Source organism: Crassostrea angulata, chromosome 10 (assembly GCF_025612915.1).
Source record: "Crassostrea angulata isolate pt1a10 chromosome 10, ASM2561291v2, whole genome shotgun sequence".
Lineage (NCBI taxonomy): Eukaryota > Metazoa > Mollusca > Bivalvia > Ostreida > Ostreidae > Magallana > Magallana angulata.
The window spans coordinates 685,847-713,816 of record NC_069120.1 but is presented as its reverse complement, the minus strand read 5'-3'; the positions used below and the strand labels follow the sequence as shown (position 1 = coordinate 713,816).

The following is a 27,970-nucleotide window of genomic DNA, read 5'->3' as shown; positions in this document are numbered from 1 at the left end:
ATTCTTTGAGGAATTTCCTCTCTACTACTGAAGTATTAGCAGTCAAATTATGTACGTAATACAGATGGAGAAGGAAGTCTGTACCAAAATTGTGAAAATTTATACCCTCTCAATCAGTGGTTCTGGTGTTATGGTGGGACTCTTTTTGTAATATAGTAAACATATGGCAAATCATTGAAATTTTATATCATACTACCTAGCATCTTGCAGAAAACTAAGTTCTTGGTTTTGTTGATGACTTTACTGAGTCAATGTCGCTGGTGTTGTGTGGGATGAAAATATTTTTTTTGTGGGGGGGGGGGGGGGGTGACTGGTCATCTAAGTGCAGTATGAGGATCAACCAGAAGTGTAAAATGCATGACCCTTCGATTAAAGATTCGTGTGGGGGGAGGGGGGGACAACAACAAAAACTGAGCAGGTGGTTTAGATGAGATAAAGATATTTGACCTAAATATTAAAATTTTTAACCTTTGGTTGAGTGTTTCTGTTTCTTTCTTTTTTAAATACATATATATACATATATATATAAATATATATATATATATATATATATATATATATATATATATATATATATATATATATATATATATATATATATATATATATATATATATAATTTATGATTTACATGCTGGAAATAAAAGAACATTAACCTGCCTCATGACAAAATAAGTCAAATTACTCATATTGGTCATAATTCTCCCTTCTCCAGCCAATGAATAAAATAAAATATTTGAAAATTTCAGAATACCAAATCCATTATCCTCTTAATCATTTGAAATCCCATGAATCGTGTAATCTTGTTTCTAAGCAAAATACTATAGTCTATTTTGTTTTAATAATTAGAATTAAGCTGCCATTCTGTGAATCCTCTCCTGGATTTTATCTCATACTCAGGTGAACTTTAGGGCCCTTGGGCCTGTTGTTTGTTGTGAGATACATCTATTGTCTTCCTAAATCTTACTTCTGAAGTGCCATAGAGGCATTATGTGCTTTTTAATTAATATATTTCATATGCAGGTACAGCTGTGACAGTCTAAGTGTCTACAACATTATACATCTAATTGGAAGGACTATTTGCAGATGAAATACAAGTAAGTAATCAGGTAATTAAATTCATCATTACTCAATCAAAGAAACGGCAGTAACAGGTGATTCAATAATTTATTAAAACAAAGTTTGCATAGTAAGAAATATAGATATACATTGAGTTATTATTTTAAAAAATAAAAAAAATCAGCATTATTCACAATCATAATTAATTTGTATGTAATATCTTTATCAGTCTGTTTACTATATACAGTAGTATATTCATTAATGCTTACATGCATCAGTATACAATGAAGTACATGTATAAAGTATCATGATTATAGAGATTGTTCACCTGTAATATAAACAGCCATGTTGTTTACGTGTACATTTTCTGTTATTTATACACACACTTTGTTTACATATAATATATACACATGGTTTGTTTGTAAATAATACATATACTGTGTTTATATATAGTTCATATCAATGAAACATTCCCACAGCTTACATATTTGTTGGTAATACACACAGTTTGTTTACATGTAATACTGGATTTTCTTCACTTTACCTGTGCCGTGTTCAGCCACAAAGAGGTTGTCTCTGGTGTCCACACATAAACCATATGGACCCTGTAAATGACAGTTGTCAATGTAGCAGAGGAACTGTCCGTCCTGATCCAGGATGTGGATACGGTAGTTGTTATAGTCTGCTGTCAGGATCCGACCCTGGCTGTCTGTTGTGATGCCGTATGGATCAAATGATTCCTTGGTAGTAGAGGGAGGACCAGTGTAGGTAAACCGGAGTTTCCCGGCCCGATTGACCACCACTACTGCATGGGCTCTCCAGTCTGACACACAGATATCTAGGTTCCTGTTCTCACTGATGTATTTAGTGTATTTACCAGATGAATAGAGAGGTTGTCCTTTGTCGTCGTACTGAATACTTTGTTTCTCTGTGGAGCCAGAGTAACACACAACTTTTGTTTGTTTATCATCATCACTGTCCATGACAACCAGGAGGTCACCAGAGGAGGTACTACAGACATTGAGAGGTTCCCACCCCCGTAGTCTGATCACTGTCTGTATCTGTGTATTCTTCACTATGTTCACAGTTCTATCACCTCCATCAGTATAAACTAGATCCCCACTCCTTGTCACTGCTATGTCCCCTGGATCGTTCCCTGACTTGGTTTGGACTGACTTCACTAGTTCTCCCTTTAGGTTGTACAGTCTCATCTTGTTGTCCCCACCACACGCCCATAGTTCTTCATCACTCAGACACTGACAGGACACACTGAATAATCCATTAGAGCCTTCATACTCGGTGTTTATCTGTGTGATGATCCGTGGTACATCAATGAGCGGTCTGTCCAGGGGAGAGGACTCAGCACCGGGGGAATCCATGGTGTAGACTTGTTCTTCTGTTTTAATAGATGACGCTGACAGAGAACCAAACTGTTGATAAAGCTGTTCTTTGTTGATCTTCTGAGGGGTAAAACTTGGTAAGGACACGGTGAGTTTAGGAGGCAAATATCTTCTGAATTCAGCATTCCTTGATTTGTAGGCAGAGACAAGACTGACATCATTGGAGTCCACTAACTTCTTCAGATCAGCAATGGTCTGTGTGATTTCATCAATGGTGCGTGTGATTTCATCTTCCTGTTTATTTAGGACGGCCAGGTGTTTGGTGTCCATTTCATTCAGATCAGATTTCAGTTTGTGGATCCTGGTGTCTATTTCTCTGTGCAAGGCTTCTCCATGTTTGTCTATTGCTGATGTCAATTTCTGTCTGTTTTTATTTAGAGCAGCTTTCTGGACTGGGATATTGGAGGCAATCTGTTGATATTTAGGAGAAATGGATTTCTCTAACTCTTGCATTTCTCTCTGTATAAGTTCTTTTTTGCTTTCAATATGTTTAACAATGTCAACTGGTGTATGTCCTAAATGTTCTCCAGAAATACAGAGTGTGCAAATAGGAATGTCACATTGTTCACAGTGAAGTTCACATTGTTTTGTGGAATGTTTAGGACACTTTGGGTAATTTGGAGTAGATCCCCTCTTTTTAAATGGCACCACTTTGTGTTCTTTGGAATCATCCAAGAGATGTTCCCCCACACATGCTTTACACAGATGTATGTTACAAATGTCACAATACAAAGGGGGCCCCGGGGTCTCACAGAGACGACACCGTAACACATCCTGGGCCCAAGTCCTAGGGTACATGGTCAGGCACACGATGTAAATTACTGGAGTACTAGATCCTGAAATCAAATATCTATGATTATTTATCTCTTAAAACCCCCAATGCTTTAGTGCCTATAAGAAATTAAATGTTTGTTATTATGACTACATGTACATACCTATTCTGTTATAAAGTAAACCGCCTGTGTGTATCATTCATATTTATCTTTAGTATACATGTATATATACTGTACTTTGACCTTTTCCTGTCCTTGCATGTTTTTTACAGTGTAATTGTTAAAATTGATATCATAATTATAATATAAATATCAAAACACTTTCTTGGTCTGATGAATAAAAAGATATTTTCACTATTTTTTATCCATTCAAAGTAGAATATATCTGTTATTCCGATAGGTACAAACTGATTTACCTTAAACTTCTATCATGGCGGCTCCAGGTATTTACTCTTCCTGGTCTGGTTACCTGCCTAAAGTCACGTGATAGATTTAAATGTCAGGGACAGACTAAATAGATGACCTATTTCTTTTATTCCCCCCTCTGTCTGTCCTGTGTTGGGGATCATGTGGAAACTGTTATTGAAACATTGTAGAAGTCTCTGAGTATGTCAGCCACATGATTATTTGTGATATATTAAAAGAATTTTCTGCCAACAAGTTCAGAAAATTGAATTTAGAACGTTAACATGTGTAGAAGGCTGAAAGATAATTAAAACCATATACAATTTATTTATATCAAAAGTAAAGTCCATATACCTGATTGATGTCATAGTTGAGGTATGAAATGATTTAGTTCCACAAAATTGGTGTTTTGGCATGAAAAATTGGGTACTTCCCGGATTTAATTGGTTGGGGGGGGGGGGGCATGAAGGGTGTGTTTGCTTCAATACCATTATTTATTGTGAAGTGTAACAAAATAAAAAATAATGATGCGTGGGCTTGAGTACATGAGGCTGAAACAACCTTGCACTCTATTCTCGGGGAAGCCAAAAGTACATTCATAAAAAATTAAAAAGAATATCATAGGGGACAAGTGGTCTTTATGTTGGAGTCAAGTTTGTCTTGACCGGTGGGTGTTGTCCTGAATTGGGGGCAGGTTGTCTCTTAATTGGTGTCTCTGTGGCGACATGTTTTGGGGAGAGTTGTTCTGACCTTCATATCAACCACCAAAGACAGGACTTTACTAGATATAGTTCTCTCTCTCTCTCTCTCTCTCTCTCTCTCTCTGTTATCCATTATTAGGGTCTCGATATACAGGTACCTTATAGTCATGAGTCTATTATTCCTTCTATCCATCATTCCATCCATCTGGATGTCCGATATCACGTACTAGTACAGAGCATATAGTTTCTTTTCTCTTGGCCCAATCTGGGTCATACTTCACCCACAGAGTGTTTTGGGGTAAAGGATGTGCAGTGACTTTGAACAAAGTATGATGGTCACAGGCCATAGTCAACCTCTGTGTAAAGTCCCTGTCTTGAGACTTTGCCATATATAGTTTCTCCTTTCCCCTAAGTCTGACCTGAGTCCGTGCGCTGCTGTTGTTAAGTCAAATCATTCTCCATGGCATGAAGGCGCATTAAGCCGGTGCTTATCCCCAGCTTCCGTGGTGCTAAGCGGATGTGAGTCATTGACTCCCCCTGAATGGGTCACCAGTCCATTGCAAATTGGTACTCAATTTCAGCTGGGTGGACTTAGAAAATGTAGAGAAAGTATTCCTTGACTATAATTTGCACAACACATAACATCATGAGACCACAGAGGGATTTGAATATGTGACCTTTTGTTTACTGGTCTAACACCTCTGACCACTGAGCCACGTGCTCCACCCATGCATTGTAGAGGAAGTTTAAATCAATCACAGATTAATCAAAGCATAGTTCACTTCAAAGTTATAGAATAAACCCCAATTTAACAATGTAATCATTACTTTTATTAAATGTGTCATTTCATAGGCCAATCACTGCTTGATGATGCATTTGTAGGCTGTGGGTTAAAACATATTGTTATACTTTCATGTTAAATACTGAAATCTGATTGGTTAAGACGCAGTTAGTAATATTTACTATTACCCTCAGCGTTAGCAACGCACTTGGCAACGGGTAACATTAAAAAATGTTACATGCGCGAAAATTATGCGCGTACGGTTCGCTGTAGAATTCACGTTATTTCTATATAAAAGCAGTAAAATTTTCTTAAAAATTTTAAAAAAGACATTCAGTATAACAAAATAAATAGTGCCTGTTTGGGAGGATAACAGTTGAAATTGACACCCCTCGAAAACCATTGTCAACCTCCGCTTCGCGTCGGTTGACAATGGTTTTCTCGGGGTGTCAATTTCAACTGTTACCCTCCCAAACAGGCACTATTTATATATTGTGTACAGTCATAAGCAGACAAATTAGATTAATGATGATACGGCTTAATTTGTCAGTGGCTTTACATGTAGTAACTCAAATTTCTATAAATAAAGAAAAAAGTAAGGGAGGAAATACTGGATAGATGTTAATATCATGTTTTACCGAGAATCTTGGATTTCCTCTGTTTCTCATTTTTTTTATTCCGTCTACTCTCTCCTATGTTTTAAGATGCTTTTACAACATTTGAGAATTCATTAGAAACTTTAATGCTTTGTCTTTTTTGGTTAATATGTATAGTTTGCAGTCTGAACTTTTAAAATTATTTTGTTCCATTTCCTTCAGTCACATAAAAATGTGTTTGTTCTTGAAAAAGAAAATATAATATTTAATGCAGCTCAAAGGAATTAAATTAAAATCAGATTCATAAAAAATAATATAATAGGTCTATACTTTCTGGTAGGATAATTTGAATATTGGTATTACGGTGATCAATAAGAAAATAAAATGATAATTTAATGTTTTTCTCTTCCATTGCTAAAATTGAATTATGATGACTTATGATTATCTCCCTTGAGAAAATTCATTTTTCCCGCCATAACATCGTGAAATATTTTTTCCGGGTTAGCAGCGCCACCAACAGGAAGTTTTGGTAAAGTGGAAGTAGAAAGCGAAGGTGCTGTACTTCACAAAACAGCATGATGCTATGGACTTATATTTAGTGTAGAAGATATTAACTATGGAAGAATGATGCATTAGTTTCCGCCATATCATTTCAGCACGGCATTGATTGCGTTGGTCGAATCGTAAGTAGAGCATTAAAATGTGTTGCCCCTTGTTACACAGCTGTTATAAGAGAAGAGACGAAATATTCGGTTGTTGCGGCCTGTTGGTTAGCAATTCTCAGTTGTTGGTTGTTTTTGCTATTTACTTAATGTCTGTGATGCGAATACACGCATATTAAATTGACTGGAGTACGATTATCTCGTTGTGAAAATCTCTCTCTCTCTCTCTCTCTCTCTCTCTCTCTCTCTCTCTCTCTCAACTAATGCTTTGGTAAGCAATGGAATGATATTGGACATTTTAAACTATACCTTTCACTTGTCTGCATTAAGAGAGAAATCAGAGAGTGTAATTACTTTCATTTTGATGACATTGTCAGAATGGGATGACTTGAAGATTGTCATTACAAGCTAATGGACAAACTTGTTTTGAATTTGACCTTAAGGGCTGTAACTGATTGACCTATATAATAAATAGTTTCACTGATCATTTACATTGTTTGAGTTGCTTTAATTTATTCAAACATGCAAATATTCTTGTCCCCATTAAACAATTTAAAATTGAGGTCATGTTGATAAAACTTACCAATTGTTGACATATCTATGTCAGCTATACTGTATTGAATTTCATGGAAGAGAAAACTACACTGTACAAAATCATGTGTGTTATTGATTTACATTTGCACTGAGCAATGATTTTTTTTTGCGGGGGGGGGGGGGGGGGGGGGGGGCTGTCTTTACAAAACTTGTTGTAGTCAAATAATGCATCTGTTCCTAAGTTAACTTTCATGATTTTGTGGTGGGTAGTTAGTCGCTGATACCAGTGTTGTATGATATGATGTACTGTGATGTAACAATATACAGAGGAAGGAGTATTCTACTTACTGATAAACAAGACAATGATACCAGTTCATTGAATGTCATTCTCCACCTTACAACACAAACATTATTACACACATTAGGTCTATGGAGAAGGAATAGGGAACATCTGGGAAGCAGTGATTCAGCAAACAGTTAATGTCCCAATGTTGTTAAAACAAAGGATATATACCACGGTACACAAGGTGTTTGTGTTTTTGTATTCCTTGTTGTGCAGAGATTTAGTAAAACATCGCTTCTCTCTTTCTTCAAAACTCCTGTCTAAATTTTTTTATTTATATTGGAAGAAAGAAAAATATAGATGTGTGTATTTTGATTTCTTATCAACCAGTCAGATCAAAACATCCTCAGCATTCAAGATTAAAAACTGCCATTCAGCGGAATTCTACAAGACATTTTGTAGATTCTCAGTGTGATTGGAACTCTGTAGTGATATGATAAAAACTGTGTGTTGACTCTGCTCCCAGGTATCTGGTGTTGATTACTTACTGGAGGGGGGTAGGAGTGAGATGTTTGGGGTACCAGGATGCCGTGTGTACGGTAGGGGGAGGGATTGACTGGCGTGAGTCATGTGATCAGCTTGTTTTTGGCAGCGGTAAGATAACGGGATGACAGCAGACTGGAGTCATCCTAGATATTGTCAGGTCATCGTATCAATCCAACTCCCAGCGGAAGTGAATTCACTATATATATATAAACTCCTCTCTATCTTAAACCACCATTATCTGTTCATCTGTGAATCAGTTGAATCTGTCTTGTACCAAGAGAATTGAAATTACATACAAACATCATGTAAAAGATATAAAACCGTTAAATCAGGGGTTCATTTGTTTTATTTAAATGTTGGCCAATTAAGTCCATAATCTAAGGAAGAGGAAGAAAGAGTTAGAAACTTAGAATTAATTAATACAGAGAAATAGCTTTATTGTAACCAAATAGCTGACATCTGTGTAAGGTAATTTAAAGTATGTAGATAAACATGTATTTTGAAATTTTTAGGACAGAGACATTAAATGTAAAATACATATCAGTGATTTTTAGAATTGAAATCCTTTGTAAAGTTGTCTCTCAGACTCTGAAAGTCTCAATGAACATTAATCTAACGGAGCGACCGTGAGGTAGAAAGCGTTACAACTGAAGTATGGCCAATGATTATTATGAGGAAGTTGTTTGTGAACACTCAAACATTCTTGAGTCTAGTAAAGTATTTATCAACATACTATTTCCTTGTGCATTTCTAAATCAGAGAAAACATAAAAATAGATCTATTGCCTTTAACATGTATACCCTGGATTCCATTTGATCTAGAGGTAATATGAGAGAAAGTCTGTAAACGTGGTAAAGTGTTAAATTTGTAGAGTTGGTAAAAATGTAAAATGTGTAGTGAAATTTTCATTGTATTGATATCAAAGTAATAAAATTCTTCATTTAAAAGAATTGTGTTAATCTGTCAAAAGTTTTTAAACCAGATGTATTCAACAGTATTGAATAAAATTTAATTATGAGTTTGAAAGTGTTTTTTATTGGCAAATATTGTTCTTGATGTGCAATGTTTTATTTACTCTAACAAGTACTGTTAATATTTCATTGTAATGCTTTCAAATTAACGAAAATTCATCATTAAAACAAACTGTTAATTATGTTTGGTTTGTGGGTTACAGGTCAGTACGAGTCCACTATGTTACAGCAGATTCTCCAGACGATGACCGTCGACCCTGACCTCCTGTCAGAGCTGTCGGACGAACAGAAGGCCATACTGTTTGTCAAGATACGGGAGGTGGGTGATGTACCTTAATCTGTACCACAAACAGATATATACACATGCAGTTCTATATGTAAATTATACAGAAGGCCATAATGTTTGTCAAGATTTGGAAGGTGGATGATGTACCTTAATATTGTGTATACCACATACAGTTATACATGTACATCATACAGAAGGCCATACTGTTTGTCAAGATTTAGGAGGTGGGTGATGTACCTTAATCTGTACCACAAACAGATATACACATACAGTTATACATGTATATAATACAGAAGGCCAAACTGTTTGTCGAGATACGGGAGGTGGGGAGATGTACTTTAATATTGTATATACCACATTTAGTCATACATGTACATCATACAGAACACCATAATGTTTGTCAAGATTTGGGAGGTGGGTGATGTACATTAATATTGTCTAAATCACATCCATGTAGAGTTATTCATGTATATCATACAGAAGGCCATACTGTTTGTCAAGATATGGGAGGTGTTTGATATTATATATTAAATAGTGCCTGTTTGGGAGGGTAACTGTTGAAATTGACACCCTGAGAAAACCATTGTCAAGCTCTGCTTCGCGTCGGTTGACAACGGTTTTCGAGGGGTGTCAATTTCAACTGTGTCTTCCCAAACAGGCACTATTTATTTTATTATATTGAATGTCTAAATTTTAAAGAAAATTTTACTGCTTTTATATACATGAAGAAATGAAGTGAATTCTATGGGGAACCGTACGCGCATAATGTATGTGCATGTAACAATTTGTTGTGTTACCCATTGCCAAGTGTGTTGCTAAACCAATCAGATTTCAGTATTTAACATAAAAGTATAATAAACCTTAATATTGTCAGTACCACATACAGTTATACATGTATATCATACAGAAGGCCATAGTTTGTCTGTAAACAGCAGGTTGGTGATGTTCCTTAAACATTTTACGTTTAAGTGAAATTAATATACCATAAACGTATTACATTTTATGTTCAATTGAAATCAATATACCGTAAATGTATTACATTTGGCTCTGTATTTCATTAAATTAGACTAATTAGTGGTTTTAGCAAAGAGCAGCTACTGCTAAATCAGGTACATTTCTGAATATAATGTATACAGATATTTGAATAAATGCATTCATAAATGCACCTAATTATGTAGAAAAGTCAATTTCTGCAAAATATCAACACTATAGATTTAAAAATGAATATTTTATGCCCATTTTGCTTGAATTAATTTAGTTTAACTGTTTATTTTTTATAAATCTTCAGAAACGCAGAATTAATTAATGGTTTTTAATGTGAGTTGATTGAATCTGACAAATGTTTTCCTATCTTTTAACCCAGGAACAAGTCCGGAGGTACAATGAGTTTGAGAAGAAGAATCAAGATGACCGGATTCCAAGGAAACCCAAGAAAGGTATGCTGTAACACATCGATTGTATGCTATGTGTTTTACTGTTATCCAGGTCGTTCTACTGTTGTAAATTACTGTTATTACTGTTTTATTGTTTCGGTACAAACCAATGCTCCAAGTTTGTCGTCATACTATTCTAAAGATTTCAATGTAGAAATTGTGAGATATGTTGATGATAAACTTCGAGTATTTCTATCCACCCTAACAGAGAGGGTGGTCTGTTTTAATGGTTTCCTGCCCTAATTACAGGTTAATGTGGCGGTTCCCCGGGGTCAAGGTATTGACTTTAACACCTTGGTCTGAGTGTCACAGTGTAACTCTCATTTAATTAAACTGATTTCACAAACGTCAGTACTTCCTGATTTTAGACCATCAATGGTCTTACAGATAATTAATGCTTTAAGTGTGTATGTGCAAGTAATTAGTGGCTGATTGGAGAACTCATAGCAATCTATCTTATTGAACTCTCTAATGATACTCAGGATAATACTGTATATATCTGTATTGATAAGAATTAATTATTAAGTAAAATGTAATATAGAAAGGAAAGCTATTTGATAAAGCAAAAAATATCATAATTTTGGTCAGGAGCTTACAAAAACCTAATTTCAGTCAACATAGCAATAACTTATTTCAGTCAAGATAGCCAGTTTTGTAGGATTTATAATGTTTTAAAGGTTCAAAAAGGTCATCATTTCTAAATGTTCGAGTATAGCTATGATAAATGAAGGAAGATTATGTTTCACAAGAGTTTTGCGTTACAATTGATGGTGAAAGGGTGCCATTAAAACTGAATGAAAATTGAGCTACCACAATCTATAATGCTTTCCCGGTTTTATATAATCCAAATGATGGCTTGTGGTTTTTAGACACAGCACCGCTTAAAGATTAATTCAATTGTCCGCTTTTTTATAGACATGATGTGGACTGTGGAGCAATTGCAGATACAAACTTCCTTTCAGTTAGGTATTTGAAGGGAGACAACTTCAGGCCCCGTAATTGATCTAAACAATCAAGTCACTTAATAGTTCATTTATATGTCAGAGCTAAAATTCAAGGAACATGTACAGATGGTAGCTATCTTCCAAGTTCTCTGTGTATTTGTGCGTCTTTTTTTGGATTTGTTTGAGGTGGCTTTGATTCTGGATATGATTCATGTATGTTTTATTCTTGTTATTTTTCCCATTTATTTCATCATAGCTTTGTTATTAATGCGTTTGATTTGTTGAGTAGGTAGAAAGAACGTGGACTTCCTCTTGGGCAAGAACGGCAGGGAGTGGGTCTGGGTGATGGGAGAACACAAACACGACAGGTCTATAGAGGAGATGATCGAGTTAGAGATCCAGGAGAGGGCACTCAAGGAGGCCGAGCGCGAGATCGAGGAGATCAGGTGAGATATAGCAAAATCAGTAATGACATATTGAGTCTTGGTAATGGGAAAACACAAAATTGACAAATCTATAGAAGAAATGATCAAGTTAGAGATCCAGGAGAGAGCACTCAAGGAGACCGAGCGCGAGATCGAGGAGATCAGATGAGATATAGTGAGATCAGTAATGACATATTGACTCTTGGTGATAAAGGTACACAAAAGGTATCATGAATGAGATATAGGGTCTTGGTAATGGGAAAACATAAAATGACAAATCTCTAGAGGAGGTATTCAGGTAAGTACATGTAAGGGGGGCACTTACAGAGTTTGATTGTGGGAATGAGGAGATCAGGCAAGATAAAGTGAGATCCCTGATGAGATAAACTGACAGGTTGAGAAAAACAAGCTAGATAGAATATAGTAATTTCAGATCAAATGTGGAGCTGTTTTGAGAATTAGTTATATCAGATGGAATAATAGGACAGTCAGAGGAAATGCTGTCAGGTAAAGTGATATCAGACGAGTAAAAGGAACAGTTTAAGAATTCCAGGTGAGATGTAGTGAGATCACTTATGAAACATAGGGACTGGTTGAGCGGATCAGGTGAGATACCTTAAGATCAGAATTTCTGTTTGGACATCTTTAATATTGTGAGTTTTTCAATGAGATAAGGGAAGATTAAGCTCTATGAGATCAGTAATATGTTGTTTACTTGCATTATTTTATAAGGATTAACATCTAGTTTTAGGTTAAAAATGATTTATAGATATAGTTACAGAAGAGTGAATATATTTGAAGGAAAAGTATTTTACCTGTGAATGATTTTTAAGTCTCGCACATTGTATACTTCAAAAAAAGTAATTGCAAATTATAAAGAAATACTTATTTTTTACTTATTTGAAATATAAATTCCGTATCATAATTCACATTCATTTTTTCACCTCTCTAAATGTTGTGTTTTGGCCTTACACAGGAGGCAAGAAGAAGCAGAGCTGGCCAGGAAGTTAAAGGAGGAGAAAGAACGCATGGAGGGGGAGCAGCATCAGAAAGAGGAGGAGCTCAGGTTGTCTATCAAATATACATCTGATGTCGATCAAATATACATCTCATATCAATCAAATATACATCTGATGTCAATCAAATATACATCTCATGTCAATCAAATATTCATGTTATATCAATCAAATATACATCTGATGTCAATCAAATATACGTCTGATGTCAATCAAATATACATCTCATGTCAATCAAATATACATCTCATGTCAATCAAATATACATCTCATGTCAATCAATTATACATCACATGTCAATCAATTATACATCTAATGTCAATCAAATATACATATCATGTCAATCAAATATACAATCAAATATACATTTGATTTCAATCATATATACATCACATGACAATCATATATACATCTCATGTCAATCAAATATACATCAGATGTCAATCAAATATACACATCATGTCAATCAAATATACATCTCTTGTCAATCAAATATACATCTCATGTAAATCAAATATACATCTCATGTCAATCAAAAATACATCTCATTTTAATCAATTATACATCTCATTTTGATCAATTATATATCTCATGTCAATCAACTAATTTTCTGATGTCAATCAAATATGCACCTGATCTCAATGAAATAAAAAGTGTATACCAGATATCCACCTTATATTAAAAATTTTATATTGTATGTCAAATACAAATCACACCATATGTTATTAATTTATCATAGGTACTAGAACACATGTTATATGTTTTGGTTTTATATATTTAAACCTGTAGCCATTGGCTACTATTTATAGCATATAACCTGTAGAACAGGTATTCAAGTTAAGCACGATTTTCACTCATTCGAAGGCTTTTCTTTGCCGCATTTGCACGTACATGTAATATGTCTCGACCAGTTAATGCCGATGATATAGTGATTGAGAAAGAGAATGAACAGAGTGAATCTGCGCCTGACCTGACCGACGTAGTAAATTTATTTACTACTGTTATAAAAACCCAGTTTGAAGAGTTAACAGAAAAACTACAAACGGAGCAGTCTCAGAATTCCGAGTATTTGCAGAAGAAGGTGAAAGAAAATATCGGGAATAAGCTGAAATCGGAGGGTAACAAGATCCAGTTCGAGTTTAATGAAGGGCTTAAAGAGAAGGTCCTTAAATTGGAGAAAATTGTGAATCGAAAGGTGATCACAAATCATTGTTGTTAATCAGCGAGATAATTCACGACATCGATACCCGTAATAAGCATATCAGAATCGCCGACTCGTCACCAGCAGGCTGGAAAACGGTGAATGAATACAAGGCCAGTGATATTGCAGATGATTCAGAGGATGAAAAGAAGATCCGTAGTGCGGAAAACCGCGCCCTCAGGAGTGTCAAGCAGTTCCGTCTTAAATACAGGCCGCGCCCATATCAAAGTGTCCCGAACAGAGGCTATGTGTCCGCCGCTGCTGGATCCGTCGCTCAATTGGCCGCTCAAACTCCTGCTCTTGTTAGCGCTTCTCAGCCTTTTCTCGCCTACCCCAAGCAGGCGTATTTTCGTGGGAGACAGAGAACCCCACAGCCAACCGACGTTTGCTTCGGATGCTTTAAGTATGGCCATTGGAAGAACAAGTGTCCCGCTGGAAACAACTTCCAGACAACAGAGCAACAGAAGTGAAGTTCTAGTGGAAGATAAGTATTTTGATATCAATTGTGAAAGTGATTCTGAAATTCTTCAGCACATTGATTATTTTGATGTAATTGATAACGAAAAATCATTTATGTACACAAAGGGTATAAAGAAAAGCTTATTTAGACATATATCATTTTGGGAGAGTATGAATACTTATGACTCAATTTTGAAAATAATAAAATCGGGTTATGATATTCCGTTTACTGCCAATCCACCTTCTATGTGCATGAATAACAACAAGTCTGCATTACGGAATGATTCCTTTGTATCTGATGCTATTCAACAGTTATTTTTGTCTGAATGTATTGTAGAAGTTCCCTTCCAGCCGTTCTTTGTCAGTCCTTTAAGCGTGGCCGAAAACAAAAATAAAAAACGTTTAATTTTGGATTTGAGCACTTACATTAAAAAAGAACGCATTAAATTTGAAGACCGGAAAATAGCTTTAGAATACTTCAGACAAGATTGTTTTTGTATCAAGTTCGATTTACGTTCAGGTTACCATCACATTGATATTTCTACTAAGTCCCAGACTTATTTAGGTTTTTCATGGAAGGACAAGTTTTACTGTTTTACGGTTTTACCATTTGGACTTAGTACAGCGCCGTATGTATTTACTAAATGCTTGCGCCCTATTGTTAAATACTTTAGAGAAAACTGTATAGACATTGTTTTGTACTTAGATGATGGTTTAGTGTTGTCAAATACAAAAAATCAGTGTGAGAATGTTTCAAAATTTATTCAAGATACGTTGGACAAGGCTGGTTTTCTGGTTAATATCGAAAAGTCTGTTTTTCAACCAGTTCAGCAGTTAGAATGGTTGGGTTTAGTTTGGAATGCGATCGACTTTACATTGTGTATTCCAGAAAGGCGTATTGATGACTTAAAGTCTTCATTAGAGTGTTTGTTAAAATTAATGCCTAAAGTTACGGCGAGACAACTTGCTAAGGTGACAGGTAAAATTATTTCGCTCTCTCCCGTCTTCGGGAATGTTTGTAGAATTATGACACGCTATTGTTATATGAAAATAGTGTCAAGGTCGTCTTGGGATAGTGTTCTCAATTCAGAAAAAATGGAACACGTATTGAAAGAGTTGAACTTTTGGCTTTTGAATATTTTTGTATCTAACAAAAAGAAACTATGTAGTGTTTTTGAGAAAGATATTGTTGTTTATTCTGATGCAAGTAATGTAGCAGCAGGGTCTTATACTATTGATGTAAATCAAGAGGTTTTTCATTTAATGTGGAAAGAGCATGAGGCTAAGAAAAGTTCTACGTGGCGTGAATTAAGAGCCATTGAACAAACTGTGAAATGTTTTCAAGACAGATTTGCATCAAAGACTATTAAGTGGTTCACAGATAATCAAGCATGTGTAAAAATAGTGCAATGTGGGAGTATGAAATTGGAATTACAAGAGTTAGCCATGAATATTTTCTCTGCTTGTATTCAGAAAGGTATTAATATTGATATTCAATGGATTCCAAGACAAGAAAATATCAAAGCTGATTATATAAGCAATATCATAGACTATGAAGATTGGGGTGTGACAAAGGAATTTTTCCGATTCATGGATGAATTGTGGGGTCCACATACAATAGATCGCCTTGCAAATTCCTATAATAAAAAGTTGGAAAGATTTAATTCCTTGTTTTGGAATCCAGGTTCAGAAAATGTCGATTGTTTTTGTCAGAATTGGAGTGATGAAAATAACTGGCTTGTGCCACCTGTTATTCTGATAATTAAGACTATCAAATATCTTGTGAGCTGTAAGGCCAAGGGTACTCTTATTGTTCCAAAGTGGAGTTCTTCACCTTTTTGGACTTTTATTTTTGGGAAAAATCTAAGCTATCGTGGTTACGTACAAGAAGTAATCGAATTTAAAAAACCCCAAAATATTTTTCAACAAGGATTGAACAAAAACTCTATATTTGGATCTAACAATTTTTGTACTCCCGTGTTGGCCGTAAGATTAGATGCTGGTAAATGTTGATGTATTGTTGCTGAAATAAAAAAGTTGATGTTTTTGAACATATAATATCTTTTTACTTTGTTTTACATTCAAGTCTTGATACATACATTTTGACGGTGAATGATACTTTATATAGTAAATAAAATGTTTGGAGTTAAGTCCTGGTACATAGCATGGTGTAGCCAGTTGAAATGAGCAAGTCCTGGTACATAGCATGGTGTAGCCAGTGGAGTTGAGCAAGTCCTGGTACATAGCATGGTGTAGCCAGTGGAAATGAGCAAGTCCTGGTACATAGCATGGTGTAGCCAGTGGAAATGAGCAAGTCCTGGCATATAGCATGGTGTAGCCAGTGGAAATGAGCAAGTCCTGGTACATAGCATGGTGTAGCCAGTGGAAATGAGCAAGTCCTGGCATATAGCATGGTGTAGCCAGTGGAATTGAGTAAGTTCTGGTACACAGCATGGTGTAACCGGTGGATATGACTTTGGTATATAGCTAATGCATGATATTAAGTGTATATGATACTTATTTATATGTTTTAAAAAGGTATAAAACAACGTTATCATGAATGTGATAAATACATGGCTTGATATTTTCATAAAATCTGCATCGTTATTCTGTCATATTGATTGGTGATTTTTGTTTACGTTTTTCAGACATTTTTTCTGTGGGGAGATGGAAGGAAGTCCTCTCCAGAAATGATAACGAGGATCAGCGCATATCAGCTCTGAAAAACGCAATCCCAGAGTATTGTTTAAAATCAAAAGCGAAAAACACATGTAAAAAATACAAATATGCTTTTAACGCTTTTTGCAAGTGGTGTTCTTCCTTTATACCCCAGATTAGCCCTTTACCAGCTTCAGAGACAAACGTCGCTATATACATTATTCACTTGTCGACTAAATTCCATTCTGTAGCTAAAATTCAAGAAGCGGTATATTCTATAAGTTGGGCTCATTCTCTAGGAGACTTTAAAAATCCATGCGATTCCACTCTTGTCAATTCAGTGAAAGAAGGAGCTATACGATCAGTCAGCCATACCGTAAAGAAAAAAGAACCGATTTCACCGGAAGTGTTATCAAAATTAGTGAAAAAATTTGGAAAAGAATCTGATTCCTTACAAGATATACGATTGTGCTGCATGTGTTTAATAGCATATGCTGGATTTTTGCGTTTTTCCGAACTGATAAATTTGAAAAGATCTAACATATGTATTTTTGATTCTCATGTTTCGTTGTTTATAGAAAGAAGCAAGACCGATGTATACAAAGAAGGAAGCACTGTGGTTATTTCAAGAACTCCAAATGATACATGTCTTGTAGCTATGTTAGAGAGATATTTACGGAAAGCAAATATTATGCCTTTTTCTGAGGAATTTATTTTCAGGTCCATACTTTACTGTAAGAAATCCAAGTCTTACAAACTAAGAAAGGGTAATAAACCATTATCGTATACTCGAGCAAGAGAAATATTGCTCGACGCACTAAAGTCTTTAGGTTTAGAATCCGGTAATTTTGGTTTGCATAGTCTTAGATCGGGGGGTGCTACAGCTGCTGCTAGCAACGGCATTACTGATAGACTGTTTAAGAAACATGGTAGATGGAAATCCGAGAAAGCCAAAGATGGCTATGTTCAGGAAAATTTATTAGAAAAGTTATCGGTTTCGAAAAAATTAGGTATTTAATAAGATAACATTGTTTTTGCCACTTTTCACATTATTGTGTTCTTTCTTTATTGTCGAAAATGCAGCAAAATAAGCGCTTCCTTCACTAATCATGTGTTTTGTTATTATTGTAAATAATTTATGTTCGGTTGAGTGGAACGAATAAGAACATAAATTAATTTATCATAGGTACTAGAACACATGTTATATGTTTTGGTTTTATAGATTTAAACCTGTAGCCATTGGCTACTATTTATAGCATATAACCTGTAGAACAGGTATTCAAGTTAAGCACGATTTTCACTCATTCGAAGGCTTTTCTTTGCCGCATTTGCACAATCCCCACCCACCCACCCACTTATTTAGTGACATTTAAAAATCAAGGACTGTGCACTATGTAAAATGTTTTATTTCAGAAAGAAGTTTGAAGAATCTTTATATGTATTTGTACGTGTAAATAAATGCAGCAAAATAAGCGCTTCCTTCACTAATCATGTGTTTTGTTATTATTGTAAATAATTTATGTTCGGTTGAGTGGAACGAATAAGAACATAAAATAAATGATACATCTTATGTCAAATAGCTTGAAAAATCAATTTTCTATCATAAAAAGATCTTGTATAAACCTTTGTAAATCAACATGATGTACACACTTTATGTCATCCACTTTGTTTTTACCTCAAATAAACCTTATGTCAATCAAAGGTGACATGTTATGTAGTGCAAGAGTTAATGGACTGTGTCATTGTCAACTTATTCTGTTAACTGTTGTAAATGTGTATACAATCTGTTTGTAGGAAACAGAGGGAGGAGGCTGAACTGTACGCATCGCTAAAGCAAGCCAGGGAGATGGCGCGGAAGCTTGAGGAAGAAAAACAGAAGGCTGAGGAAGAGGAGAAAATCCGTGTGGAGCAGCTAAGGGTAAATAGAAAACACTAGATATATATCACTGAGATCAGGGTAAAACTGGACACATTGTATCACTGGGCTCAGGGTAAATACAGGACACACTGTAACACTGGGCTCAGGGTAAATACAGGACACACTGTATCACTGGGCTCAGGGTAAATACAGGACACACTGTATCTCTGGGCTCAGGGTAAATACAGCACACACTGTATCACTGGGCTCAGGGTAAATACAGGACACACTGTATCTCTGGGCTCAGGGTAAATACAGCACACACTGTATCACTGGGCTCAGGGTAAATATAGGACACACTGTATCACTGGGCTCAGGGTAAATATAGGTCACACTGCATTACTGGGCTAATGTTAAATATAGGACACACTGTATCACTAGGCTAATGTTAAATATAGGGCACACTGTATCTCTGGGCTAATGTTAAATATAGGACACACTGTATCACTGGGCTTAGGGTAAATATAGGACACATTGTATCTCTGAGCTTAAGGTAAATACAAGACACATTGTGTCACTGAGCTCAGGGTAAATATAGGTCACACTGTATCACTAAGCTTGGGGTAGATATATGATTCACTGTATGCTTTATCACTGAACTCAGGGTAAATATAGGATACACTTTCACTGAGCTATATATTTTGTAAAGCATACAAAGAAGCCTCTTGTCTGATTTTATCTATGTTGAAGCAGTATGTTCGTCTAATATTGTCAGTCTACTTTGCTGTTGCAATGTGCTACATGACATTATCAGCCATCTATGCTGTGGCAGTATGCTGTCTGACACTGTCAGTTTTCTATGGTGTGGCAGTATGCTGTCTGATACTGTCGTTCTTCTATGCTGTGGCAGTATACTGTCCAAAACTGTCAGTTGTCTTTGCTATGGCAGTAGGTTTTCTGAAACTGTCAGTTTTCTATGCTGTGGCAGTATGCTCCCTGATACTTTCAGTCTTCTATGCTGTGGCAGTGTGCTGCCTGACATTATCAGCCATCTATGCTGTGGCAGTATGCTGTCTGATACTGTCAGTCTTCTATGCTGTGGCAGTATGCTGTCTGATACTGTCAGTCTTCTATGCTGTGGCAGTGTGCTTCCTGACATTATCAGCCATCTATGCTGTTGCAGTATGCTGTCTGATACTGTCAGTCTTCGATGCTGTGGCAGTATGCTGTCTGACATTGTCAGTCTTCTATGCTGTAGTAGCAGGCTGTCTGACATTGTTTTAATGTAAATAATATTATAGTTAAAAGTTTTGTAATTCAATTATTGACTGGGTATAAGGGCAATATATGATTTGTTGCACTGAAGTCAGAAATGTTGCTCAAGGACAAAGGCTGAGAATAACATTTCTGACTGAAGGTCCAACTAATCATATGTTACCCAACTTCCAGCCAATAACTATTTTGTTATACCCTTCGCTACAGATAGTATCATCCAGTAGCATCCAGCCATTCATGTTGCACGGCCCAGATCTGACAAATATTTTAAATTACTTGTAGCTGTGATGTAGCGATCTAACAATTTGGATGTTGCACTGGCAGACTTTTTGTTGATAATAACTATATTGAAGGATATTTTAAGGGTATAACAAGATATTTTGTTTATCTATGCTGTAGCAATATACTTTACGTTTCGGTAATATCTTAAATTCTTTTTATTTATGATAAGATAGTTTATTTGTTTGTTATTCGGGAAAAGGAGAAATGTTGCACTGTTATAAATTCAATTAACTAGCTTTTATTTAAATAACACTGGTCAGAAGCTATAAGATGTTTCTCACTGACAAATAAAGAACTATTTTTGTATGTTATTTCCACATCTTACTGCTTCTCCGCCTTCTGTTCCACTGATATATTGACACTTTATCTATTGTAATGCAGCAGAAAGCGTGCCGGAGTTGTCAAGATTTAGATGCTGTGGAGGTACTGTCAATTTGGTGCATGTGTACTGAGATTCTAGAAGATACTACTGGCTTTGTCCTGTCCAGATTTAGTCATCTAAATATGTCCAAAAGAGTTGTCTCCCATAACCTATTACACAATGTATACACGAATCTAACGGTCCTCAGTCTAACAAGACTTGATTATATTATTAATTTCTTATTCCTAGACTTAGATGACTAAAACTGTCTTTTAACGTAATGCATGCATCATTTGGTGAACTTGTGTATTTTTTGTGTGCAAGTGTGTTTGTGTGTGTGAAAGAATTTACAAGTGGTAGATGCAGTGAACTAATGATGCCCGTGTAGTGTTAGCATATGTTCGGTTCATTGAATAAACTAGTTCTACCCATTGAATGGTCTAGTTCCCCCTACATGTAGCTAACACAAAGGCTTTTGCTGCGCACCAGATCATCTTAGAAGGCATTGGATCCATCATTTACAGCTGGTTGTAGTTCATTAAATGTCTTCACTTTTGGTGGTCACCTCCTCAATAATGATTTCAGTTTTGTGTGTTATTTGTGATTGCTTTGTAAGAAGCTGGTGATATAACATGGTGTGTTTGGCTGTAGACCTGCATTGCCTGCTTTACAAATATTATGTGTTGTAAATGTCAAGTCATTTATTATTGATACCTAGGTGTATTTATAATTTATGAAGTAAACACCAAGTTTTACTTTCTGAAGTATTTATGATTCAATTAAAGCATTCACTTAAGCATAAACAAATTTGATCTATTTCTTGTATTTCTTTAAATTTTCAAAACACATGGTTTGATTTTGATGAGCAATGATTTTAACAAGAGGTCCTTTTGGTTTTAAGTGTGACTTTGGAATGATAGCATGGTGTTTACATGTGTTAATTGAATAAGGATATCTTAACTGTAATTGAAAAAAAAACCATAAAAATCATTAATACCACAGGTGAAGGCTGTTGTTGGCCATAAGCACATCTGCACCAAAAAATTGCAACCTATTATCTGATGGTATTATTTGTATATACTATATTCAGAAATATCTTTTTATCAATCGTTTACAGCACAGGTTTGCTGAGGATCAGAGACGGTCTTTAGAAAGACTCGTAAAGGACAAAAATCGTCGCAGTTCAGAAATCTTCACCGAGTATATGTGTAAAAGAGAGGAGATGGAGAAGATAGCGGAGCAGAACCTACAGGAAGTGGAATTAAGCTGGCAGGAACAAGGTGCTCTTCTGACATTTGTCACACCTAAGTTCTGTATACAGGCTTTTTTTTGCCCTGTGTTATTTTCGCCTTTCTTCACTTGCAAATGATTTGCCCCATCTTGAATTCGCCCAGACAAAGTTGTGTTTAAAGAGAGATAATTTGAACACCCGCAATTAACCCAGTCTTAAATTCATCTGCTGACAGCGAGGGCAAAAGGGGCGAAATTGAAATGGGGCAAATACCGGTACTTCCTTGTACATAGTATTCCTTGTATTGACATTACACACCTAAGTATTTTACTGACATTAGTCATACCCCAGTATTTTGTTGACATTACAGGCCCCAGTACTGGTATTAGCCACTCCCTATCTTTTATACCTGCTGTGACATGCCCCAATATTCTCTGATTGACATTATCCGTGCTTACATATAATGTATAATCATTCTGTCTACATTAGTTACACCTCTCTAATCTACCTTCATTAGCTTCACTCTACCCAACATCGTATGTAATTGTATGTATTAATTAATTGTAAATTTCAATGCAGAGAAGAAAGCGAAGAAGGCAGAGGAGGAGGTGAAGGAGTTGGCGAGGAGGGCCAGGATAGAGTACAAGAACTCGCTGCGACAAGGCATGAACGTCCTGAATGCTGTGTCAGCCTTCTCAGGGAACGGGACCAATCAGAAGCCACCGGTACCCCCAAAGTAGGTCACAACAAATATCTTCCAATAAAATCAGAAGCCACCGGTCCCCCCAAAGTAGGTCACAACAAATATCCTCCAATATGATTAGAAACCACCTATTCTCCCAAAGTTGGTCACAACTCAATGCAACATCAAAAAAGCATGCAAGTTATTTCTTATAGTCTTCTTATACTGGAAGAATGGAAGATTAAAAAGGAGGATGTTTGCTCTTCTAATACTGGAAGAATGGAAGATTAAAAAGGAGGATGTTTGCTCTTCTAATACTGGAAGAATGGAAGATTAAAAAGGAGGATGTTTGCTCTTCTAATACTGGAAGAATGGAAGATTAAAAAGGAGGATGTTTGCTCATAAAGAACATTCAAATATATGAAATTTTAAAAATGTATGCAAGGCACATGGATCTGACACAAGGCAAATTTCAATGTGTGATTTTGTAACCTATTTAATGTTTACTAGATTGTTTTAACTTTACTAATTCTATAATGCACAACAAAAAGAATGAAAGCAGATTTTCACATATTTTTAACTTCATGTTTAATAAGAAATGACAATTATTTTACTGGTATTAAGCTTTAACTTTTTATGTCTTTTATTACCTTACAGAAGTGACGAGTTAAGAAAGAGTGCAGCCAAAGTGATCAAGAAGAGGCCACCCCGACCCCCCAACAAACAGGCAGTGGTCGATTGGTTCCTGGAGGAAGAAAGACCCAAGGGGGTGGGGACTGACCCTAGCACCGGTAAAGTGGCCCAGTGGTTCCACGGTGAGTGTACCATGCTGTGGTTTGATTCTTTAAAGGAATAGAACTAATATTTTAGCGACTCATTTCATACAAGTAAAGATAAGGTCATCATTAAATTCATGCTCTGAGGATAAAAAAAATCTATTAGCTTACCCATTATATACAAGGACTGAAAAGGTCTTCACCAAATTCATGCAACATTAATTTAAAGTTTTGATGTAATGTCAAGCATATGAATATGTTGTGCATTGGCATCATATTATTTAGAACATGTCGACAAGTTGTGTATACAATACAGATATAATTGTTGAGCCTATCGAATAAGGTGTTACAATTAAAACTCAATAAACATGGTGCTTGATTAATTCATTCCATTTAAAGGAATTTTCTATACATAAGGATAGGTTGCCCTAATAAATGATAATTAATGGGCCAGAATTTTACCATTATGTCAAGCAGACTAAAATATTGTGGTCACAAGCCATAATTTAGGCAAATCATATTACACAAACTTTTCAATCAGCCAATTATATTGTACATTACAATTTAAGTATACATAAAGTTGTAAGATATAAGGAATCTTCGTAATCAAAATGTTAAAACTCAAACCAAAATAATTCATCTGTCTTGCTAGTTACCACAAAAGATTAGTTAAAATTCTACAGCTTTCATACAGTCATTTATTGATGCTGATGCTTTTTTGTGATTTCAGGTGTTATCTCTCGGCTAGAGGCGGAGAATTATTTACTCAACATTACGTTAGGCAGTTACCTGGTGCGAGTGAGTGAGCGAGTTTGGGGCTAAACGATTTCCTATCGCGCTGAGGACCGCTGCAAACACTTCCTGGTGGATACCTCGGAACAAGGCTACCAGTTTTTTGGAGCTAATCAGCTTGTACATAGAAGTCTAGCCGACCTTATCAATTTTCATAAGGTAAAATTTGATACAACATTGTTGCATGTAATTTAAAAGCTAATTTTGCTGTTTAAAATTACTAGTACATGTCAAGATACTGTGGAATCATCAATACTTGTGATGGTTGAATTTCCTTGGAGTTTGGTGGTAACCTTTTACATCATGAACAAATATGAAATTTGAACTCAATTTGTTTTTCATGAATATGAATTAAGTTTATAATGCATGAATTTGACAGTAATCAGCAAAGTTTGATTTAAATTTATAAAGAAAAGAAAAATCTATAAAGTTTCTGTTGTAAAGTTTTCTGAATTCTTTTCAAAATCTCTGTTTGGCTTTTTCAAAAGATGGCAGCATTTTCTGTTTAAAAAGTTAGTTGTTTAGAAAAGGAAATAATTTAGAGAAATTTGGAATTTTTTAGAGTAATCCAATCACAGTGACAGGGGGTGAGTTACAATGCGGTCGGCCAACTGAAGGACCCCCCGGACTACCAAGAACTGATGAGGCCCCGCATAACAGAGAGCACAGCTTTATAAAAAAAACTACAGAAACTAGGCCACCGAATCTACTGACCAATCAGGAAAGACCTTACATCACAGGCTTATAGAGAGGGACTAGGATAGGTTCGACCGTGATATGCTGTAAGGAAAATCAGCAGGACTTGTCACCTTGTCTGATGCCTTGGTATCTGCAGTAAAGGAAGGTCACTCAATCCATGCAGAGCAGGGCTTTGCTCCAGTTGTAATCCTGAAAGATATTAACTTCTTTTTCAAGTTTCCACCTACATATTTATCCATTTTTATTCCTTTGATTAGATTTTTTTGCGATACTTGCTCACGTTTTCATACTTTTCAATTTTGACCCCCTCCCCCCCCCCCCCCCCCCCCCCAATTTTTTTTATTCCATTTGATATTTCCCTTAATTTTTTTATTTGTATGCATATGGAGTTCATGGTTGTAAATGAACAACAGAGCTGTGTTCAAATATATTTATTGTTCTTAGATGACATAGTATCATTTTGATTATGTGTGACATATGTTAATTTTAGAAAATGCTTTCTGATAACTTAAGATGAATGTTGCTTATCAAAGCAGGTAATCATTGATTTGATCAATTGTTGAGTGAATAGTAAAGATCTGTGTCAAATTCTTGCTCACGAGCCCACCCAGTGGTTCCTGTAACTTGTTCAATACTATAAATTCCTAATTAAACACGAGGAATTTATTTCCACGTAAAACCGCGAGAAGCACCCCTTACAGATTTTAAAACACTTGCCATTATTTTCTGAGAGTTGGGAACTACAGAATATGGATAAATGTTCAGCGTTCGTGATTTGATACAAAACAGCGGGATCACGGATTTAAGTACCCGCGTATAATAAGGAATTTACAGTATCAAAAGGGGTCTAGGGTAGATTTTGTGTAATCCTTCGTTATTTGTTGAGCAGCGAGACCTACTGTTTTATATTATACAATCCAGTTAACTGTCGTATCTTGTGATATGAGTTTGTGATTAATGTACCAAAATCACAAACTTCCGTGATATTGTACAAACCAGATTATTGTTTTGATAATCAAAATTGGAATGATCTTCCATTCTATGCACAAACCTACCGTTAGTGTTTAACCTGCTTATACATACATTTTCTGTAATTTGATCCTAAATTTCCTCTCTTTTTAAGCCTTCAATATAGAGACATTTTATAAATGTATATTTAAATACTAATTACAATCCATTCTAAAAGCAATCTAAACAATTAGTATTTGTCAAAGTGTAGAAATAAAATTAGTATATGAACTGTTGGACAACTCATTTGCCACTAGGTGGCACTGAGATAACTGATGTCAAACTGACATCAGCCTAGTGGCCTTATTTACTAGTTTATATATCCTAAAATATTGCGACTGCTGTCATTCAGAACAAACCGTGATCCTGTATCAGTGGTTGTTATGGAGATGTCCACCATGTTATTTTTTTCACTTTTGTTATAATTTTTTGTAGAGTACAAGTGCTGTTAAGCTGAGGTAAATGTGCGTCTATAGATTTTTACCAGGTTGTACCCAATCTTATTATCTCCATATCATTTTATATAGCATTGTGTCAATTTTAACAAGCCGAACTGCTTGACCTGAGCGCCCTTTGTAGAGAATGATATACCACAGTAAGGGAGGAGGAAGCTATGGCTCCGTATATCACTAAAACTGATTTACTAATAGGTGCAGATTCAGCTTCATTCTTTTCTTTTTTATTGTTTCAAACAAATGTGAACAAGGGTTGTGAGGTTGCTAGTATGTGTTCACTGAACTTGGTTCTTTCTGATAAGCTGAAGTAATTTTCGTTCATCTAACAGTTCAAAGTGTTTCATTGTTTTTTTTTCAGTCTGATTATAAATACAAAGACTTTTATTTAATGCGAGCTCTGTGTGTTCACATAAATCTTGATAAACCATGCCCTATAATGTGAGTTGATTGAATCTTACAAATGTTTTCTTATCTTTTTACCCAGGAACAAGTCCGGAGGTACAATGAGTTCGAGAAGAAGAATCAAGATGACCGGATTCCAAGGAAACCCAAGAAAGGTATGCTGTAACATAACGGTTGTATGCTATATGTTGTAATGTTATCCAGGTTGTTATACTGTTGTTAATTACTGAAATTACTGTTTTATTGTTTCGGTACAAACCAATGCTCTAAGTATGTCATCATACTATTCTAAAGATTTCAAATGTAGAAATTGTGAGATATGTTGATGATAAACTTCGAGTATTTCTTTCCACCCTAACAGAGAGGGTGGTCTGTTTTAATGGCTTCCTGCCCTAATTACAGGTTAATGTGGCGGTTCCCCGGGGTCAAGGTATTGACTTTTACAACTTGGTCTGAGTGTTACAATGTAACTCTCATTTAATTAAACTGATTTCACTAACGTCAGTACTTCCTGATTTTAGACCATCAACAGATAATTAATGCTTTAAGTGTGTATGTGCAAGTAATTAGTGGCTGATTGGAGAACTCATAGCAATCTATCTTAATGAACTCTCTAATGATACTCAGGAAAGTACTGTATATATCTGTAGTGATAAGAATTAATTATTATGTAAAATGTAATAAAGGAAGAGAAGCTATTTGATAAAGCATAAAATATCATAATTTTGGTCAGGAGCTAACAATAACTTCATTTCAGTCAAGATAGCCAGTTGTGTAGGATTAATAATATTTTAAAGGTTCATAAAGGTCATCATTTCTAAATTTTTAAGTATAGCTATAATTAATGAAGAAATATTATGTTTCACAAGTTTTTTGCATTAAAGTTGGTGGTGAAGGGGTACCATTAAAACTGAATGAAAATTGAGCTACCACAATCTTTAATGCTTTCACAGATTGATATGATCTAAATGATGGCTTTTAGTTTTTAGACACATCACCACTTAAAGATTAATTCA

At 35.5% G+C, this 27,970-nt stretch overlaps 4 protein-coding genes and 1 pseudogene across 8 annotated transcripts in view; 3 read left to right on the top strand and 2 right to left on the bottom strand.

Moving 5' to 3' along the window:
• LOC128165675 (SH2 domain-containing protein 4B-like) overlaps nucleotides 1–27,970 on the top strand; it is a 155,974-nt gene that overhangs the window by 91,529 nt on the left and 36,475 nt on the right. Inside the window, exon 1 of one of the 4 annotated variants that reach the window (XM_052830452.1) lies at nucleotides 26,998–27,109. The exons of the other annotated variants lie outside the window; for them this stretch is intronic. Coding sequence (XP_052686412.1) covers nucleotides 27,013–27,109 — 97 coding nt within the window. The 5' untranslated portion in view covers nucleotides 26,998–27,012. Of the gene's footprint in view, nucleotides 1–26,997; nucleotides 27,110–27,970 lie in introns of those variants that run through there. 4 annotated transcript variants of the gene reach the window in all.
• The window catches only part of LOC128165667 (tripartite motif-containing protein 3-like), a 100,440-nt gene that overhangs the window by 58,242 nt on the left and 14,228 nt on the right, over nucleotides 1–27,970 (bottom strand). The window lies entirely within an intron of this gene.
• Nucleotides 1,160–3,718, bottom strand: LOC128165668 (tripartite motif-containing protein 3-like). Its single transcript, XM_052830435.1, has 2 exons — nucleotides 3,649–3,718; nucleotides 1,160–3,295 (listed from the first exon to the last, which is right to left on the bottom strand). The coding sequence occupies exon 2, from the start codon at nucleotides 3,255–3,257 to the stop codon at nucleotides 1,572–1,574; it is 1,686 nt and encodes a 561-aa protein (XP_052686395.1). The 5' UTR covers nucleotides 3,258–3,295; nucleotides 3,649–3,718; the 3' UTR covers nucleotides 1,160–1,571.
• Nucleotides 6,176–25,414, top strand: LOC128165676 (SH2 domain-containing protein 4B-like; annotated as a pseudogene).
• On the top strand, nucleotides 13,564–18,664 carry LOC128165674 (uncharacterized). Of its 2 annotated transcripts, none has more exons than XM_052830445.1 (2): nucleotides 13,564–14,500; nucleotides 17,115–18,664. In XM_052830445.1, the coding sequence occupies exons 1-2, from the start codon at nucleotides 14,119–14,121 to the stop codon at nucleotides 18,149–18,151; spliced, it is 1,419 nt and encodes a 472-aa protein (XP_052686405.1). In that variant the 5' UTR covers nucleotides 13,564–14,118; the 3' UTR covers nucleotides 18,152–18,664. The 2 variants fall into 2 exon arrangements, with proteins under 2 accessions (XP_052686405.1, XP_052686404.1); XM_052830444.1 differs by lacking the exon at nucleotides 13,564–14,500 and adding an exon at nucleotides 14,910–15,952 and having other exon boundaries at nucleotides 17,124–18,664.

Excerpts from the sequence above, each read along its gene's own strand:
- LOC128165668 (XM_052830435.1), bottom strand. The coding sequence starts at position 3,257 with ATGTACCCTAGGACTTGGGCCCAGGATGTGTTACGGTGTCGTCTCTGT.
- LOC128165674 (XM_052830444.1), top strand. The coding sequence starts at position 15,415 with ATGCCTAAAGTTACGGCGAGACAACTTGCTAAGGTGACAGGTAAAATT. Across the intron at positions 15,953-17,123 it reads CTCTGCTTGTATTCAGAAAG|ACATTTTTTCTGTGGGGAGA; the intron begins GTATTAATATTG and ends TACGTTTTTCAG.